The sequence below is a fragment of the Sminthopsis crassicaudata genome, chromosome 4 (assembly GCF_048593235.1).
Source record: "Sminthopsis crassicaudata isolate SCR6 chromosome 4, ASM4859323v1, whole genome shotgun sequence".
NCBI classification, from domain to species: domain Eukaryota; kingdom Metazoa; phylum Chordata; class Mammalia; order Dasyuromorphia; family Dasyuridae; genus Sminthopsis; species Sminthopsis crassicaudata.
The window spans coordinates 465,659,391-465,675,562 of record NC_133620.1 but is presented as its reverse complement, the minus strand read 5'-3'; the positions used below and the strand labels follow the sequence as shown (position 1 = coordinate 465,675,562).

Sequence of the window (16,172 nt, the reverse complement as noted above, 5' to 3'; positions counted from 1 at the left end):
GGCCCGGCCAGACCCGGGGCTTCGACGGTCTAAGTGAGACCTGGCTGCCAGGTCACGTACCTGGGCAGGGCCGGGCAGCCCCCAGATCGGGTCATGTAGGGAAGGAGTGTCAGGAGCTGGACTTGAAATCGGGATTGGGGAGGGCCAGCGGGCAGCCTGCAGGGGGGGTCACGGTGGTCACTGTCTCCGGCTTTTTGTCCCCGCAGCAGAGCCAGCCCAGCCCTCCTCGACTTCGAGCGGCGCCAACTCGGACGACGCCATCCGGTCCATCCTGCAGCAGGCCCGCCGGGAGATGGAGGCCCAGCAAGCAGCCCTCGAGCCCGCCTTAAAGCCAGCGCCCCTCTCTCAAGCCGACATCTCCATCTTGTCCCCCAAGATCATCACCTCCTCGCCCATGTCCTCCGTGTCCAGCTACTCCCCCCTGGCCATCTCCCTGAAGAAGCACTCTTCGGCCGCGGAATCCAGCATCTCCGCCCTGCAGAACCTCTCGGGTCTCAAGAAGGAGTCCCAGGAGGCCCCGGGCTTGGAGCTCCACGGCGTGGCCGAGTCCGCGCAGGGCGTGCTGCGGCACGTCAAGAACGAGCTGGGCCGCGGCGGCGGCGTCTGGAAGGACCACTGGTGGAACACCGTCCCGCACGAGAGGAGGAACGCGGCCCCTCCCGACGAGGTCAAGGCCGAGGACGCCGGCGGCGCCAAGGAGAAGCCCGGGGGCAGCGGCCAGCCCCGGCCCGAGCGCGGCCAGCTGCAGGGACCCTCTTCTGAGTACTGGAAGGAGTGGCCGAGCGCCGAGTCGCCCTACTCCCAGAGCTCGGAGCTGAGCCTGACGGGGGCCAGCCGCAGCGAGACACCCCAGAACAGCCCCCTGCCCTCCTCCCCCATCGTGCCCCTGTCCAAGCCTTCCAAGCCCTCCGTCCCGCCGCTGACGCCCGAGCAGTACGAGATCTACATGTACCAGGAGGTGGACACGATCGAGCTGACGCGCCAGGTCAAAGAGAAGCTGGCCAAGAACGGCATCTGCCAGAGGATCTTTGGGGAAAAGGTAACGGTCTGCCCGGGCCCTGGGGGGAGGGAGAGGTGGTCGGGAGGGAAAGAAAACCATCAGAGCAGGAAGTGTCCGGTCAGAGCAGGAAATGCCCGGTCAGAGCAGGTAGTGCTCCATCAGAACAGGAAGTGTCCGGTCAGAGCAGGAAGTGCTCCATCAGAGCAGGAAGTGCCCAGTCAGAGCAGGTAGTGCTCCATCAGAACAGGAAGTGCTCCATCAGAGCAGGAAGTGCCCGGTCAGAGCAGGTAGTGCTCCATCAGAACAGGAAGTGTCCGGTCAGAGCAGGAAGTGCCCCATCAGAGCAGGAAATGCTCCATCAGAACAGGAAGTGTCCGGTCAGAGCAGGAAGTGCCCGGTCAGAGCAGGTAGTGCTCCATCAGAACAGGAAGTGTCCGGTCAGAGCAGGAAGTGTCCGGTCAGAGCAGGAAGTGCTCCATCAGAACAGGAAGTGTCCGGTCAGAGCAGGAAGTGCCCGGTCAGAGCAGGTAGTGCTCCATCAGAACAGGAAGTGCCCAGTCAGAGCAGGTAGTGCTCCATCAGAGCAGGAAGTGCTCCATCAGAGCAGGTAGTGCCCAGTCAGAGCAGGTAGTGCTCCATCAGAGCAGGAAGTGCTCCATCAGAGCAGGTAGTGCCCAGTCAGAGCAGGTAGTGCTCCATCAGAGCAGGAAGTGCTCCATCAGAGCAGGAAGTGCTCCATCAGAGCAGGAAGTGCCCAGTCAGAGCAGGTAGTGCTCCATCAGAGCAGGAAGTGCTCCATCAGAGCAGGAAGTGCCCAGTCAGAGCAGGAAGTGCCCAGTCAGAGCAGGTAGTGCTCCATCAGAACAGGAAGTGTCCGGTCAGAGCAGGAAGTGCTCCATCAGAGCAGGAAGTGCTCCATCAGAGCAGGAAGTGCCCAGTCAGAGCAGGAAGTGCCCGGTCAGAGCAGGTAGTGCTCCATCAGAACAGGAAGTGTCCGGTCAGAGCAGGAAGTGCCCCATCAGAGCAGGAAATGCTCCATCAGAACAGGAAGTGTCCGGTCAGAGCAGGAAGTGCCCGGTCAGAGCAGGTAGTGCTCCATCAGAACAGGAAGTGTCCGGTCAGAGCAGGAAGTGTCCGGTCAGAGCAGGAAGTGCTCCATCAGAACAGGAAGTGTCCGGTCAGAGCAGGAAGTGCCCGGTCAGAGCAGGTAGTGCTCCATCAGAACAGGAAGTGCCCAGTCAGAGCAGGTAGTGCTCCATCAGAGCAGGAAGTGCTCCATCAGAGCAGGTAGTGCCCAGTCAGAGCAGGTAGTGCTCCATCAGAGCAGGAAGTGCTCCATCAGAGCAGGTAGTGCCCAGTCAGAGCAGGTAGTGCTCCATCAGAGCAGGAAGTGCTCCATCAGAGCAGGAAGTGCTCCATCAGAGCAGGAAGTGCCCAGTCAGAGCAGGTAGTGCTCCATCAGAGCAGGAAGTGCTCCATCAGAGCAGGAAGTGCCCAGTCAGAGCAGGAAGTGCCCAGTCAGAGCAGGTAGTGCTCCATCAGAACAGGAAGTGTCCGGTCAGAGCAGGAAGTGCTCCATCAGAGCAGGAAGTGCTCCATCAGAGCAGGTAGTGCTCCATCAGAGCAGGAAGTGCTCCATCAGAGCAGACAGCATCCCAGGCAGAGCAGGTAGTGCTCCATCAGAGCAGGAAGTGCTCCATCAGAACAGGAAGTGCTCCATCAGAGCAGGAAGTGCCCAGTCAGAGCAGGTAGTGCTCCATCAGAACAGGAAGTGCTCCATCAGAGCAGACAGCATCCCAGGCAGAGCAGGTAGTGCTCCATCAGAGCAGGAAGTGCCCAGTCAGAGCAGGTAGTGCTCCATCAGAACAGGAAGTGCTCCATCAGAGCAGACAGCATCCCAGGCAGAGCAGGTAGTGCTCCATCAGAACAGGAAGTGCTCCATCAGAGCAGGAAGTGCTCCATCAGAGCAGGAAGTGCCCAGTCAGAGCTTCCCTCCAACGTGCAGTGCTAGAACTGCTGAGGAAGTGGGCGGTCCCCTTGTGGGTCCGACGGTGGTTCAGGGCCTTCCCTCCAGATGCGAGGTCGCTGCAAAGGGGCCTCGATGTACAGGGTCTAGAGCGAGACACCCGTGTAGCCGACGCTCCTTGTAAGCTAGGCCCCGGCCCTCGTTGCCGGCGGGACCGCGCCACAGAACAGCCAGAACCAAACCCCCGGCCCGGGGACGTGTGAGGAGCCGGCCCGTGTTGGGCGTTTCTCAGAGCTTTAGATGCAGCAACCTCTTTGTGTTGTAGTTCAAAGGGGCATCTGCAAAGGGGAAGGGGCTGGGAAAGCAATTAGGAATTGTGGGAAGTCCGGGAGCAGAGCCGGCCGGGAGGACTAGAACCACAGGAGGCGGCACTCCCCACAACGGAGGGAGGGGGAGCTGTTCCGCCGGCCTGAGCCCCCTCCCGGGATCGTAGACAAAGAGGGAAAGCCGGTTATGGTGGCAGAGCCGGGACTCCTCTTCCTCTTGGGGGGGAAATAGCTTTAAGTCAAACGAAACGGGGGCTGGTACCTCGAAGGGAGCTTGAGGGGAATCACCTGGAGACGCAGCGCCCGCCTCAGGAAGCCGGGGAAGGTCACACAGCGGGGGCTCCAGGGCTCTCAGCAGTCCAAGAGCCCCAGGGTGGCAGCCCCGGGCCCTGCTGCCCCACTAGATCCCATTTCTAGGCCGTGCAGGGAGCCCCGAGACCATCTCGTGCCCCTGGGGGGGCTTCCCAAGGTCACACAGAAAGTGCCCGCCCTGGCATCCCTTATTCTGAATACCGATGTCCCGGAGACTTCCCTTTGGGGAGGGGATCGGAGCCCCCGCTGTCCCGCCTCTCCCTCCGGGCCTTCCAGGCGCTGTCCTCAGATGCATTCCCCCCCCCCCCGGGGCGGAGCGGAGCTCTGGAATATGTTGGGAGAGTATTTGGGTCTGTGTGTGGGGGTGTTTATACCTATGCATATGGATGGCCATATGGGGAGAAGCACATTTTACACATCCTGAGGACGGAGTCATCGACGTGGGATTCGTCCCCACCGGAGACGGTCTCTTGGAAGTGTTTCCCCTCCGGCTCCCTGGCTCGCCTCTGGGCCCACGGGTGACCCGGCGCTCAGGGGGCGCAAGCAGCAAACGCAGCCCCTGGGATTGATCATTATTGGAGAGGGGCGCGGGGGAAGGGAGCTCAGGGCCCGCCTGCGGTCCCGATGCCAAATCAGGAAGATCACCCTGCCAGCAGCCATGTCCTAACCCAGTCCCTGACCATGGCACATCCCCTGGCCCAGCTCGAGGCCTTTCCTGCCCCCGGGAGGTGAGGGTGGCTGGGACCGGACCCCTGCCGAGGGCTCTCCGTGGCTGTCAGAGCTGGCCTGCCGGGCGTCCCCTCACGCCCAGATGCAATGAAGGAGGCAGCCAGGAGAGCCCCTGCCCTCCTCAATGAGGGGTCTGGAGCTCCAGAAATGCCCATCGTTTCCTCTTCTGGAGTGGGCCAAAGTGAAGGCCCCATTTTGAGGTCCTGAGAATCCTGGGCATTGAGTGCTGGAAGGGACCCCAGAGGACAGACGGGGAAACTGAGGCACACTGAGCTTTACCGGGGCACAGCGGCGGAAGAGCAGGACCCCAGGGATGCCTCCCCCCCCCCCCCCCCCAGCGATGAGGAGCGTCTCTAACCCCGTGCTGACGTCCGTGTTTTCTGGTTGTCACTTAAGGTTTTGGGCCTCTCACAGGGCAGTGTCAGTGACATGCTGTCAAGGCCGAAGCCGTGGAGTAAACTGACCCAGAAGGGCCGGGAACCATTTATTCGGATGCAGCTGTGGCTCAACGGCGAGCTGGGCCAGTGCGTCCTGCCCGTGCAGGGGCAGCCCCAAGGACAAGGTGATTAACGCGCCGCCCTGCGGTGCCCGGGGGAGGGGGCGCCCGGGCTCTGGCCCAGGGGAGGGGGCGCCCGGGGGTCCTGAAAGGAAGCCTCACCCTCTGCAAGCAGCAAATGAGTCAGCAACTAGGACACTGCTGTTGTGCATCAGCAGAGTGCAAAAAACCAAGGGATGGAGAGGGAGAATTAAAAAAGTGGGGAAGGCGGACACACATTAGGTCATCTCGGGCGATGGGCCGTGGCATGTGGGGGCCCGGGGGAGAGCCGACGGTTCACACGGACGGGGCGGGACGGGCGGGGGGCTCCTGGGACAGGTTTCTCCTCTAACTCTTCTCCCCCTTTTGTCCCTCTCTGCTTTAGTCCTCCACTCTGTGACGTCATTGCAGGACTCCCTCCAGCAGGGCTGCGTGAGCTCAGGTAAGCTTTCCCTTAGCTGCTTTCCCTTGCCTGGGATGGGAAATGGATCTTTGCTCTGCCCAGTGTTATTGGCAAACCAGGTTCCTCACGGTCCTCCCCCTCTTCCTTTCCTCCCGTCCCTCCCCCCCTTCCTTCCCTTTTTCTTTCTTTTCCTCTTTCCCTTTTGTTCTTTCTTCCTTTTTCTTGCTTCTGTCACTTCTTTCCTTCCCCTCCTCCCCCCTTCCTTCCCTTTTTCTTTCTTTTCCTCTTTCCCTTTTGTTCTTTCTTCCTTTTTCTTGCTTCCCTTTTTCTTTTCCTTCTTTCTTCCCCCTTTCCTCTCTTCCTTTCCTTTTTCCTTCTCTTTTTCTTTGTCCTTTTCTTTCTCTTTTGTTCTTTTCTTTTTCTTACTTCCCTTCCTTTTTTTCCTCTCCCCTTCTCTCCCTTCCTTTCCTTTTTCTTAATCTTCTTTGTCTTTTTTTTTGTCTTTTTTTCCTTCTCCCTTTTTGTGGTTTCTCTTTCTCCCTCCTTTCTTTCCTTCCTTCCTCCTTCCCCCTGTCTTTGCTTTTTCTTTCTCTTTTTCCCCTTCTCATTGCTTCTTTCTCCCTTTTTCTTGTCCCATCGCCCTCTTTTCTTTTCTTCCCATTTTTTCCTTTTCTTTCTCTTCATTCCTTTGTTCCCTTTCTCATTTTCTGTCTTTTTCATTTGTTCTTTCTTCCTTTTCTTTCCATTTTTCCTCTTTCCTTCCTTCTTTTTACTGTGGGAGAGACCAAAGGGCACAAAAGTAGCCATACACAGATAGCAGATCCTCTGGTCCACGGCCGTTTAGCCATTGTATGTGTCTGAACCTTTTTGCCCATCAGAATGGGCCATCTTTAAATGTATGGAAGGAAATACTCAGGATTATGAGGAAAATAATGGTAGTTATAGTGAAATGCAGTTAACAGTATTAAAAAAAAACAAAAAAAAAACTAGGTGGCAACCCCCCCATGAAGAAATCTTACTGTGGGAGAGCTTGTGGCTAGTGCGCCGTCTTGTGGGGTAGTTGTTGTGCTTGGTCCTTCTCGTGAACCCCGCATTGAGCCTGGCCTGGGCCCACAGCCTCCGCTGTGATATCCTTCATTTTGCTTTTTCTGCCTCCATATTTATGCTGCAGATTTCCCCCCCAAGTTTGGGAATGCCGAGCATCCTGAATTCTTCCCTGATTTCATTATTTTTCTAAACGTTTTGATCACTGAGCTTCCCCATTTACTGATTCATTGAGGTCCCAGCCAGAGTAAAATGAGGAGTGTGGGTCCGGCGGCTTGCTGGAGGGTTTGGGAGAAGGGGAGCAGCTGGGGCTCCCGCCAGAAGGCCCCCACTGGCCTCTGGGGTTTTTCTCTTGTTGAGGAGTTTGTGTGCGTGTGTGCACGTGTGTTTGTGTGTGCATATTTGTATGTGTGCCCATTTATGTGTGAATTGTATTTGTTTATTGTGTGTGTTGTGTGTTTGCATGTGTGGCTGTTTTGTATTGTGTTGCATATGTGCATTTGTATGTGTGCATGTGTGGTGTGTGTTCACAGGTCCTTGTGTGTGCATGTTAGCGTGTTGCTGTGCACGTTTTACATGTCTCCATGCTTTGTCTGTCTCTGTGTTGTATGTGCTGCATGTGTATATGTGTGTATTGTGTGTTCTATTGTATATGTGTGTTGCATGTGTTGTATGTTTGTGTATATGTGGTGTGTGTTATGCTGTGTGCATATGTGTTGCATTGTTTGCATATTGTATGTATTTAATGTATGTGTTGCATTGTTGTGTGTGTGCTGTGTGTTGCATTATGTGTGTATGTGTGTTTTATGTTGTGTGTGTGTGTGTGTTTTGTGTGTGTGTTTTGTGTGTGTGTGTGTGTGTGTGTGTGTGTGTGTTTCAGACACCCGTCTAGTCCAGACCAGGGTGCAGAAGGGGAAGGGCTGCCGTACTTAGCTGGGGGCTGCTTCTGATTCTCCCTTGAAGGGGCTCCGGCTCTGCCCCCATCAGATCCGTTTCTGGGACGGACGGTTCCCTCCGTGATCAGCGGAGGAGCCAGCCTCGGTGCAGAATAAATGCAGGGCGCTGAGCACCCGCGCCCTGCCGCTGAGTGCCCAGGAAGCCAGGTGGACGCCTCTCTCTGGCTCCAGACTTTGCCTTTTGCTCCCCTCGGCTCCCCGCTTCCAGGCTGGGCCCGTGGGGAGGCTGAAAGCTGGGCCATCCCCAGGCCGCCTTCCGTGCTGAGCCAGTGACCCGCTCATCTCTCCCCGGCGGAGCGTGCTCTGAGGGGGCAGGCGGGCCAGGTCCCCGAGGAGTCTGTTTGCCTTCTGATCATGGCGTGTAATTGCCGCCGCGTCAGCGCCGAGCCAGCGCGGCGGCCACGTTTCTCACGTGAAAACAAGGCAGCTCCACAGAGGAACGTAAATAATAATATTTGTGTAAAGGAGAGTCATTGAAACCCTTTGGGGAGGCGCTGATGAGAGAGGAGAGTGGGGGGGGGGGGATTTCGCGTCCTTGTCACCCATGCTATCATTTTCTAGTGGGTTCGGGGTTTTCTGTTAGAGAAGGGGGCGGGAGACTTTGTGGGCACCCTCTGGTGTCCAGTCAGGGCGCTTATCAGACCCCAGGCCTCATAAAGGACCTCCGGGGCCCTTGCACCGAATACCAGGCTCCTCGGAGGTGGCTTAATGCCCACACGACAGAGATGGCATTTTACCCAATTCGATTGGCCGTCTTTGTTGCCATGGTGATAAGGTGCCACTTCGACAAGGAGGCCTCAGTCCCAACAGGAAATCACCTTGGCTTTTCCAAGATGTGCTCCTGCCTCCACCGCCCGAGGCTCGGGGAGATGCTCCCCTCCATTGTGCCCCCTCTTTTTGATGGTTTGATTGTTGAAGGCCCAGGGGACTTGTCCAACCTTACAGGACTAGGAGGGAAACACAGATGTTTCTAAGGCATCCTGGGGCGATGACTACTGGCTATGGGACAGCGGACAAGTCATTTCCTCTCTGCCTGCCTCAGTTTCCTCCACTGTCAAATGGGGTTAGATAATAGCGGCCCCTCCTTTCAGGCTGGTTGTGAGGATCAAATGAGGTAGGATTGTACAGGGCCCTAGCCCAGTGCCTGGCACGTAATGCTTATTCCCTTCCCCCACCCGACACATGATACAGTTCCTCATAATCCCCAACAAAAAATGTTTTGGGTTTTATGATTGTTGTTTTTCTTTCGGTTCTCTATTTTGTCAAGAGACCGTGTTGTTAGTTTTTCATCTACTGCATTAGCAGTCCCTGAAGTTTAGAGGGGCTTTTTGGTACCCCAAAGGGGCAGGAGGGTTCGGTTTGTATCTAGGGTAGTCTTGGGAGCTAATGTAGAAAAACCTCATTGGAAGATCCAGCCCCAGGTGTTTCTGGGGGATTGTCGGAGCCCCCCTTTTGTTTGTCTTCCGCTCTGGGTCTCATCCATCATTCCTAACCTCATGCTGCTTAGCGGTAGGAATGCCCAAGGGAACAGAAGCAAGCATTTAGAGAAAGATGGAAGGAGGGGGAGGGGGCAATTAAGGCCAGCCTTTAACATCAGAGCCTCGCCTGCAATAATTACTCCTTCCGTTTTAAAAAAGAAGTCCAGGAGACCTGTTCAGAGCCACTCAAAACACGGGTGAACATGTTTCTCCTCATTCCTCGTCCTTGCCCATCTCCTTTTCACAGGAATCTTTATCTTCCCAGGGGAAAAGGAAGCAGGAGGCCATTCATGATTTTTAGAAGGGGGGGGGGGGACAAAGATTATCCTAGTTGCACTGTTCGTCATTATATTACCGGGAAACGGTAGAGAATGATTACCCAAAATCCTCAGCTCGGTAACTTTTTAATATCGGAGCATTTCATTACGGTGGCTAACAAGCCGTTACTGTACCATCTTAGGGAGCATATGCAAATGCATTATCGCAAACTGTGCCCATGAAATGATGCCCCATCCCCCTTGGGTTAATCCCCAAATAGCTGCTTTTATTGGGGCTCCCATCAGGAGCCGCCCCGCCAGGGTGCTCCCCGCCGGCAGCCTCCCCGGGCTGGTGCATCAGCTGCGCCCCATGCGCTTGTTCTCAATCAGTAGACTTTCAGTTGGCCTTCGAGAAGACAGCTGCTGTAATCTGTCTCCAGCGTGTGTGGTCCCCTGCGCCATTTCCCTGACATTTTGACTGTGGGAGTGTGTTCGGTGACCTTCGAAAGTCAAGGGCGTCTTGTGTCCGGAGCACCTTACTCTGGGCCTTGGAAGGCGTCCCGGAGGCCGTGGGCCGGCCCGTATGATCGGGGCCAAGATTTGGCTGGAGAAGCCCCATGGGAAGAGGCTCCTCCTGGAATTGTCCCCTTTGAAGGCTAGAACAAAGACTTTGATTATTAGGACTCCCCCCCCAAAAAAAAAAAAGAAAAGGCCATTTGAGTGAAATGTTAATAAACACCCAAGGGTTGTGTAGCGTGCTGTTGGATTATATCTCCAAGATGCCGCACAACGTTAGTCTTGGGAATGTCCTGGATTTCTTTTTGTTTTTCTTTAAATATTTTATCGAGCGCGACAGAGGAAGCAGTTCTGCAGAACTGGACCATGGGTGGACCAGTTCTTGTAAAACGGAATTATTAGGCTCGCAGTTTTGAAGAGCTGGTTTTGATCTTATATGGTCCCCATGTTCCTAGAGTAGTTGTGGGATCTAAGCTGGGAGTATCCCCTGGACCTTTTGAAGGATGGAGAGAAACATAATTAAGCTCAAAACCCTCCCCCTCCTTTTTTTCTTGAATGTCAGCCACATCTTCGAGCACATTATGCTTTTGTCATTTAAATAACTGTAATAAACAAAAATTTTGAACCCTGGGATTGAAAGACTGAAATAGCTGAGTTAGTGGGAGGAAGAAGGGTCATCTGACTTGTGATTCATCCAGGCCTCGAGCGTTTTCTGCTCGTTGGGGCAAATTTATTGGGCTTGGTCTCTGGGATCCCACCTCGCTGATGGGTGAGGGTCCCTGCTATTGGCTCGCTCGGTGGGAAGGATGGGAAGGGAAGCCCCGATTACCCTGAGGCTCATCCAGGCGCTCGCCCCTTGGGTTCCTCTGTGGTTCTTGGGAATCTCCTCTTGAAGTCCCCACTTGTCTGATTCCGCCGCCATTTGTTCATTCTCAGACAGAACGCCAGGCCCACCCTGAGGCATGGTGGGTCAGGATGGCGTGAGGTTAGGCGGCCCTTGCCAGCTGTTTCCTTTCTGTCTGAGCCTGGCACCTGGCCTTGTACACTTCTTCTGCTTTAGCCATTCTTGAGTTGTGTCCCACTCTTGGGGACCCCATTGGGTTTTCCTGGCAGAGACATTCTCTTCTCCGGCTCATTTGACAGATGAGGAAACTGAGGCAGGCGGGGTGAAGTGTCCCCTCGCTGGGAAGTGCCTGAGGCCGGATTTGAACTCAGGAAGATGAGTCTTCTGACTCTCTCCACTGTCTCCCTCCCCCGCTTGCACAATAGTAGGTGTTTAATAAATGTTAAATAATTTATTGACTCTGGGAACATATCAATGTTCTAGTTAACTCTAGCAGAGAGTTCCTCATTGGGAGATCCCTAAACCAAGGTCTGATCTCAAAACGATGAGGCTCCGGCCTGAGTCCTCGGAGCAGCTGCCATACTGCCCACTTTGCTGCCGGGCCTCTGAGGGCCAGAAGCCTGAGAAGCCCCGAGACAAGCCGCTCCCCGGCCAGCACCCAGCACCTGTCTCTGTAAAAGGAAAGGTCTAGGTTGGAGGCCTCCCGGCCCCTTCCACTTCAGCCAAACCCCCATTTTGTAGAATTAAAGAGCAGGGGCAGGGCCCGGACCTTTGGTTTCAGTGATTAAAGGGAACGTCTCGATGAGGAAGCGCTCTCTACTGGCGCAGGCCATCGCCTCCTCTGCAGCTCCGTGTCCTAGAGAGCGACTCTGAGCCGACAAGAAAGGATTTCGTTTTCAGAATCTCGCGACGTGCAGCTTTTCAAGAATTCATCCCTTTCATAAATAAAACAGCTCCTGGCTACGTTAACTCATGTTTGGAAACCACTTGAAAATGGTTCCCAGAGAGCCATCCTAGCTGTTCACTTTGGAAAACTGGGAAATCTGGTCTCTTGACAGTTACCCTGTGAGCTGAAAAACCCCAAAGGGAGAGGACTGGCAGGGGAGCTTCCGTCTCCCCTCCTCCTGTACCGCGGGGGCGGCGGGCACCGAGCCTGGCCTCCCTCGCCTCCTGCTGCACCTGCAGAGCTTGCGGGGGCTTCTCAGGGGCGGGCGGCCCTCTGTACGTGACACAGAATTTGGCTCCGTGCTTCGGCTCTTTCTCTCTCTCAACAAAGATTTGACCAAAAAAATTCTCTATATATGGAGTATTTATATGTGTGTATATATAATATATATATAAAATAAAACCCAAACGCGAGCTGGCTCCCCAAATCTCGCCGCCCATATCTTAATGCATAACCTCCAAACCTTGCCTCCCGAAGAGCTGTTCTGTTAGCTGAGCCATCCCACAAGCAGTCTGTGTGCCCAGGATTAAATTCTTCACTGTACAGACCAAAATAGTCCTCCCAAGGAATAGATAAATATAGTTGCTTACAGTAAAAGGCTTATTTTAGTGTCTAGCTAAGTGACGGCTTCACGTTTTCATTGGTCGGGGCTCGAGGGCCAGTTCTAGGTGCTGCCTGGGTGGGCTTCCTCCGTGGCCTTGTGGGAGGCAGCTTCCCCTCAGCTCTCTGGGGGACCGCCGAATGCCATGAAGCCGGTGGAAAGCTTGAGCTTCTTCCGGTTGTCCTTAAGGTTGACATGGCAACCTGAGCGTAGGTAGGGCCGGGGCCTGGAGAGCCGGGACAGCAGAGCAGAGGAGGACAGGAGTCCAGTGTAGGGCTCATCAACTGTTAGCTGTAGTGTTTGGACGGGCCGTTGGAGGCCCAGGGACCTCAGCGGGGTCCGGACCACCTTGTTTCTCAGATAAGGAATCGAGCCCAGGGAGATTAAGGGTCTCACCTCCAATCACACAGCTAGTAAGTAATTGGGGAAAAAAGATTTGAATCCAAGATCCAGCTTCTTTCCATGGTACCATACGAGATGTACTTTCATATCCCGCAGAAGTATAGAATGGGAGCCCTTTATCCAGCCCCTGCTAGGCCATCTCTGCCCTCCATCTGCCCTCTACCAGCCCTGCATGGGCTCATTTTCCACACGGCAGAGGCTGTCCGTCTTTTTCGGCCTCTGATTTCTGGAGTGCCATCAATGGATATTTCCCAAAGATTCCCCAGAATTATTTCTAGGAGCTTTGGTTGTGTTGGAAAGAGCATTGGTCTGAGAGTCAGAAAGCTTCGGTTTCATTCCAGGCCTGCTCTTCACCGGAGCTAGTTTTTCTCCTCACTAGCCTCAGTTTCTCTGTCAGAGGAAGGGGTAGAAGGAGAGACCCTCGAGGGTGGACGTCCACCTAGTCCAGCCCTCTCAGAAAAAGGGTCAGTGGCAGCTTAGAACCTAGTCGGAGGCAGGGGCAGGGCTGGAATGGGAGATTTCGCTCCTTTGCCTTTCTTAAATTGTTCTACATCCCCTCTGCTCCACCCTCCACTGGTTCCTAAATAAAAGTTCTCAAGAACCGACTCAGGAAGGAGCTGGAGAGTTGGGGGGAGCAGCTCCCATGGAGGAAAGCTCAGGACCTTCTGCTGGCCGCCCCGTTCTGGCCAAGGCCTCCCAGAGTATCTGAGCCACATCAAGGGCTCCCAGCCAAGCGGATGAGAATTCACCCTTGTCCCCCTACCCCCGGCCCATACTCTCTGCCCCCTTCCCCCTCTCGGCTGCACCCGAAGGAGAACCTAGAGCTGTGTGTGAAGAACAGAGCCCCCCAAACTACTCTTTATAAAGTGAACGCTGCACCCTGAAGAGGAGCTAAGATTACACCTCAAAAGAAGTAATTAAATCATATTTAGATTACAAGGAGCCGTGTTGTAGTTGACAAATACAGAAAATCACTTCCAACAAGACAAAACAGACAATTACTGGGAAATTAGGTATCCTCAGTTACCTTGTGTCTGTGTCTTCTTGTGTTTCGATTGAAAGGAAAAAATAACAACCAGAAAACCCCACAATAAAACGATGTTTGCTTCTTGCCTAATTTGATGCAATTTCTGCCACTTAAAGTTGGCGGGCTGGCTGGGAGGTAATAAATAGAGAGAAGGCCTCTGACTTGACAGAGCTTTTGGCTGACTTGATTCTCTGAAGTGCTCAGGTAGAGATCCCGAGAAGGTGTGCTAAAGAGCTGGGGGCCTTCCTCCTCCTCCTCCTCCTCCTCCTCCTCCTCCTCCTCCTCCTCCTCCTCCTCCTCCTCCTCCTCCTCCACAATATTCCTGTCATCCTCAGAGAGGGAGCCGGTTCCCTGGGCTTCCCCCTCCATTTTTCATCTTCCTGTCTTGGTAAGAAACGTTCCCCCTTGTTTTATCTTGGGCCCTTAGGCCGAGCCCTCGCCGCTCCGGGGTACGCCCCTGGACCCCCCCCCCCCCCCCCCCGATCGTCTCTGCTCATCTGCTGGCCCGGTCGTGGCTGGGGGAGGCCGGGGGAGGCCGCAGAAGCGTTGTTCTGGTCCTTTGTCCTCGTCCTAAGTTGGCGAAAGCCGTTTGGATCCCTTTCTTTAACTTTATCTCGATTTTATGTCTGTGTGTGTTCTTGCTTTTAGAGCCGGTTCCCTAAATATAGCCTGAGTCTGAACCGGCAGATGTTTGGTCTGTCCTTTACGAGGGGACCAAAATTAGCCTGTCATTTGGCACCTAAATAAAGTCGCCGAGCCCGCCTTTGTCAGCTACCTAGGCAATTACCAGGTAGGGAGGTTGCGACATTTTGTTTTGTGCGACAGAGGCGATGTTTTCCGTAGGCCGTCTCGGCGCCCCACCAAGGCCGGGCCGGGAAGATCTGGGGCCCGGCCCGGCAGCCCCCCCTCGGCACCGGGGGGAGGGCAAGAAAGCCTCAAGTAGCATCCCCATGTTTTTAAAGGACAGGGATAATTTCCTTGGTTTTTGGAGGAGAAATCCACCCCCGGTGCCTGAAGCGAGGCTCACAGTGGGACTCCCCAGGGGCCACAGAAAGATGTTATAATCAATTACCACATCATAACACTGATGTATGATAATTACTGAGTGTCCCTCCTGAGATGGGGCAGCATTTGGCTGGGATGCAGCTCGTTCACGGTCCACTGCCTGATTAATATGCAAATAATGGGCTGATTGCATGATGAATGCTGAAAATGAGCTCGCTGATAACGTGAGCAGTGAAGCGAGAAGATGATAAATTACTTTTACTGACTGTCCTACATTAAGTGCCCCTTTCTCAACAATTTTATCACAAATTAAGTAAAGCAGGATGGAGAGATTATGAGGATGTGTAAAGTAATGTACCTTAATAGCTTGCCTAATATTGTTGCCTATAATGTAAATGTCACTGTGGCTGTAGCTCAGCACGGGGCTGCTCCCGGAGAACAGAACTGCCCCGGGTCCAGGACTGGGCCGGGTCAAGCCTTTCAGCCGCTCGGGCTTTCAAAGCGAGACGGAAGGGAACCCGCTCGACCAATGTGTCGGACCAGCCGGGGTCAGGTGCCTTTGATTTTCTGAAAAGGAAAAGACATTCCATCATTAACCCAAGCAGCGTCCCGCCCACGGCCCTCGCCGTTGGATGGGGGGGACAGGATGTCCTGTGGCTATTTGGACATCTTTTCATCCGGCTGAAGCTCTGGCTCCGTGGGGCTCGCGTCCATAGGCATCCATAAAAACTTGGCGGTGATCTGGTTGGCTTGCGTATTTTTTTAAAACCTGTGTTTTTTCAGGCCAGAAACAAACTCTCTTGTCGTGTTGTAGTCTAAGCTTGAGTGACTGAGATCGTGGAGGTTGGCAGAACGAGGAACGGAGACCGTTCTAGACAGAAAAGCCGGGCCTGCTCAAAATGGAGAGCCCGTCTCTCACACACACATGTACCTCCAGTGATGAATCTTTGATTACAGCAAAGCAGTTAAACTGGCCTTTTTTCCCCCCACATTTCAGTAACATATATTTAGACCATTTGTGTGATATGCTTTTTCACTTAACATAGGAACGTATCGGTTAAGTGTTCGTACACACAGCTGGTTCAGTAATAAGGTTATTGAGGATAATTTGAAAGTGTCGTCGCTAAATCAGCGTGGACTTTGAGAGAATCTGGTAACGAGGCAAGAAGCTCTTATTGAAGTGGCACCCACTGGGTTCGAAAGTGCAGAGCATCAGAAATGTTGTCAGCATGTATTGGCTACAAAAATGAACTCGTGGCTTTATTCAGGATGGGGGTCTGGGGTTTTAAGATTTCGAAATCCTGCTTTTGACTTTCAAGTTCCATTAGAAGCTTGGAAAAGAGCCATGAGAAAAATATCAATCCCCGAGAGAGCAATTTTTACTCAGAATAATACGTGGCCTCCAATTGATTAGCCAGTTATCATTCCATGGAGACGTTCTGGGGGACACAGAAGCTGTTTGACTCTAGTCGGAGCAAAGTGCACATGGGTATTGAAACTCTTCATTTAGATCAGGAGCCTCGAAATGACATCTTCAACCTTCATTAAGAGCGTCTAAAGTAAATGTGCAATTTCTGGAGCAATTTAGAGTCAAGAGAATTTCTTTCAAATGGTTTTAGACTAGGGGAGGACAGGGCAGAATGAGGGAGAAAAGGGGGACCCTTCTTCGTGCCTTATTCCGGGGCATTTTTCATCCCCATTTTCATCAACCACAAAAATTTATTGTTAAAATTATTATTGTTACATAAACTTGGTCCCAACATGGCCCACCCAATTCCACTGTGTGCTCAGGACTGATTTTCCCACAATCCCCGTAATGTTTCGA

The 16,172-nt window shown here is 53.7% G+C and overlaps 1 protein-coding gene across 7 annotated transcripts in view; it reads left to right on the top strand.

Moving 5' to 3' along the window:
- Positions 1-16,172, top strand: part of CUX1 (cut like homeobox 1) — a 379,575-nt gene that overhangs the window by 288,283 nt on the left and 75,120 nt on the right. For 4 of the 7 annotated variants that reach the window (XM_074264156.1, XM_074264159.1, XM_074264158.1 and 1 more), the window contains 3 exons: positions 207-1,039; positions 4,730-4,895; positions 5,254-5,310. The exons of 2 other annotated variants lie outside the window; for them this stretch is intronic. In XM_074264156.1, the coding sequence (XP_074120257.1) occupies positions 207-1,039; positions 4,730-4,895; positions 5,254-5,310 (1,056 nt within the window). The remainder of the gene's footprint in view (positions 1-206; positions 1,040-4,729; positions 4,896-5,253; positions 5,311-16,172) is intronic. One more of the 7 variants, XM_074264157.1, reaches the window with a different exon arrangement.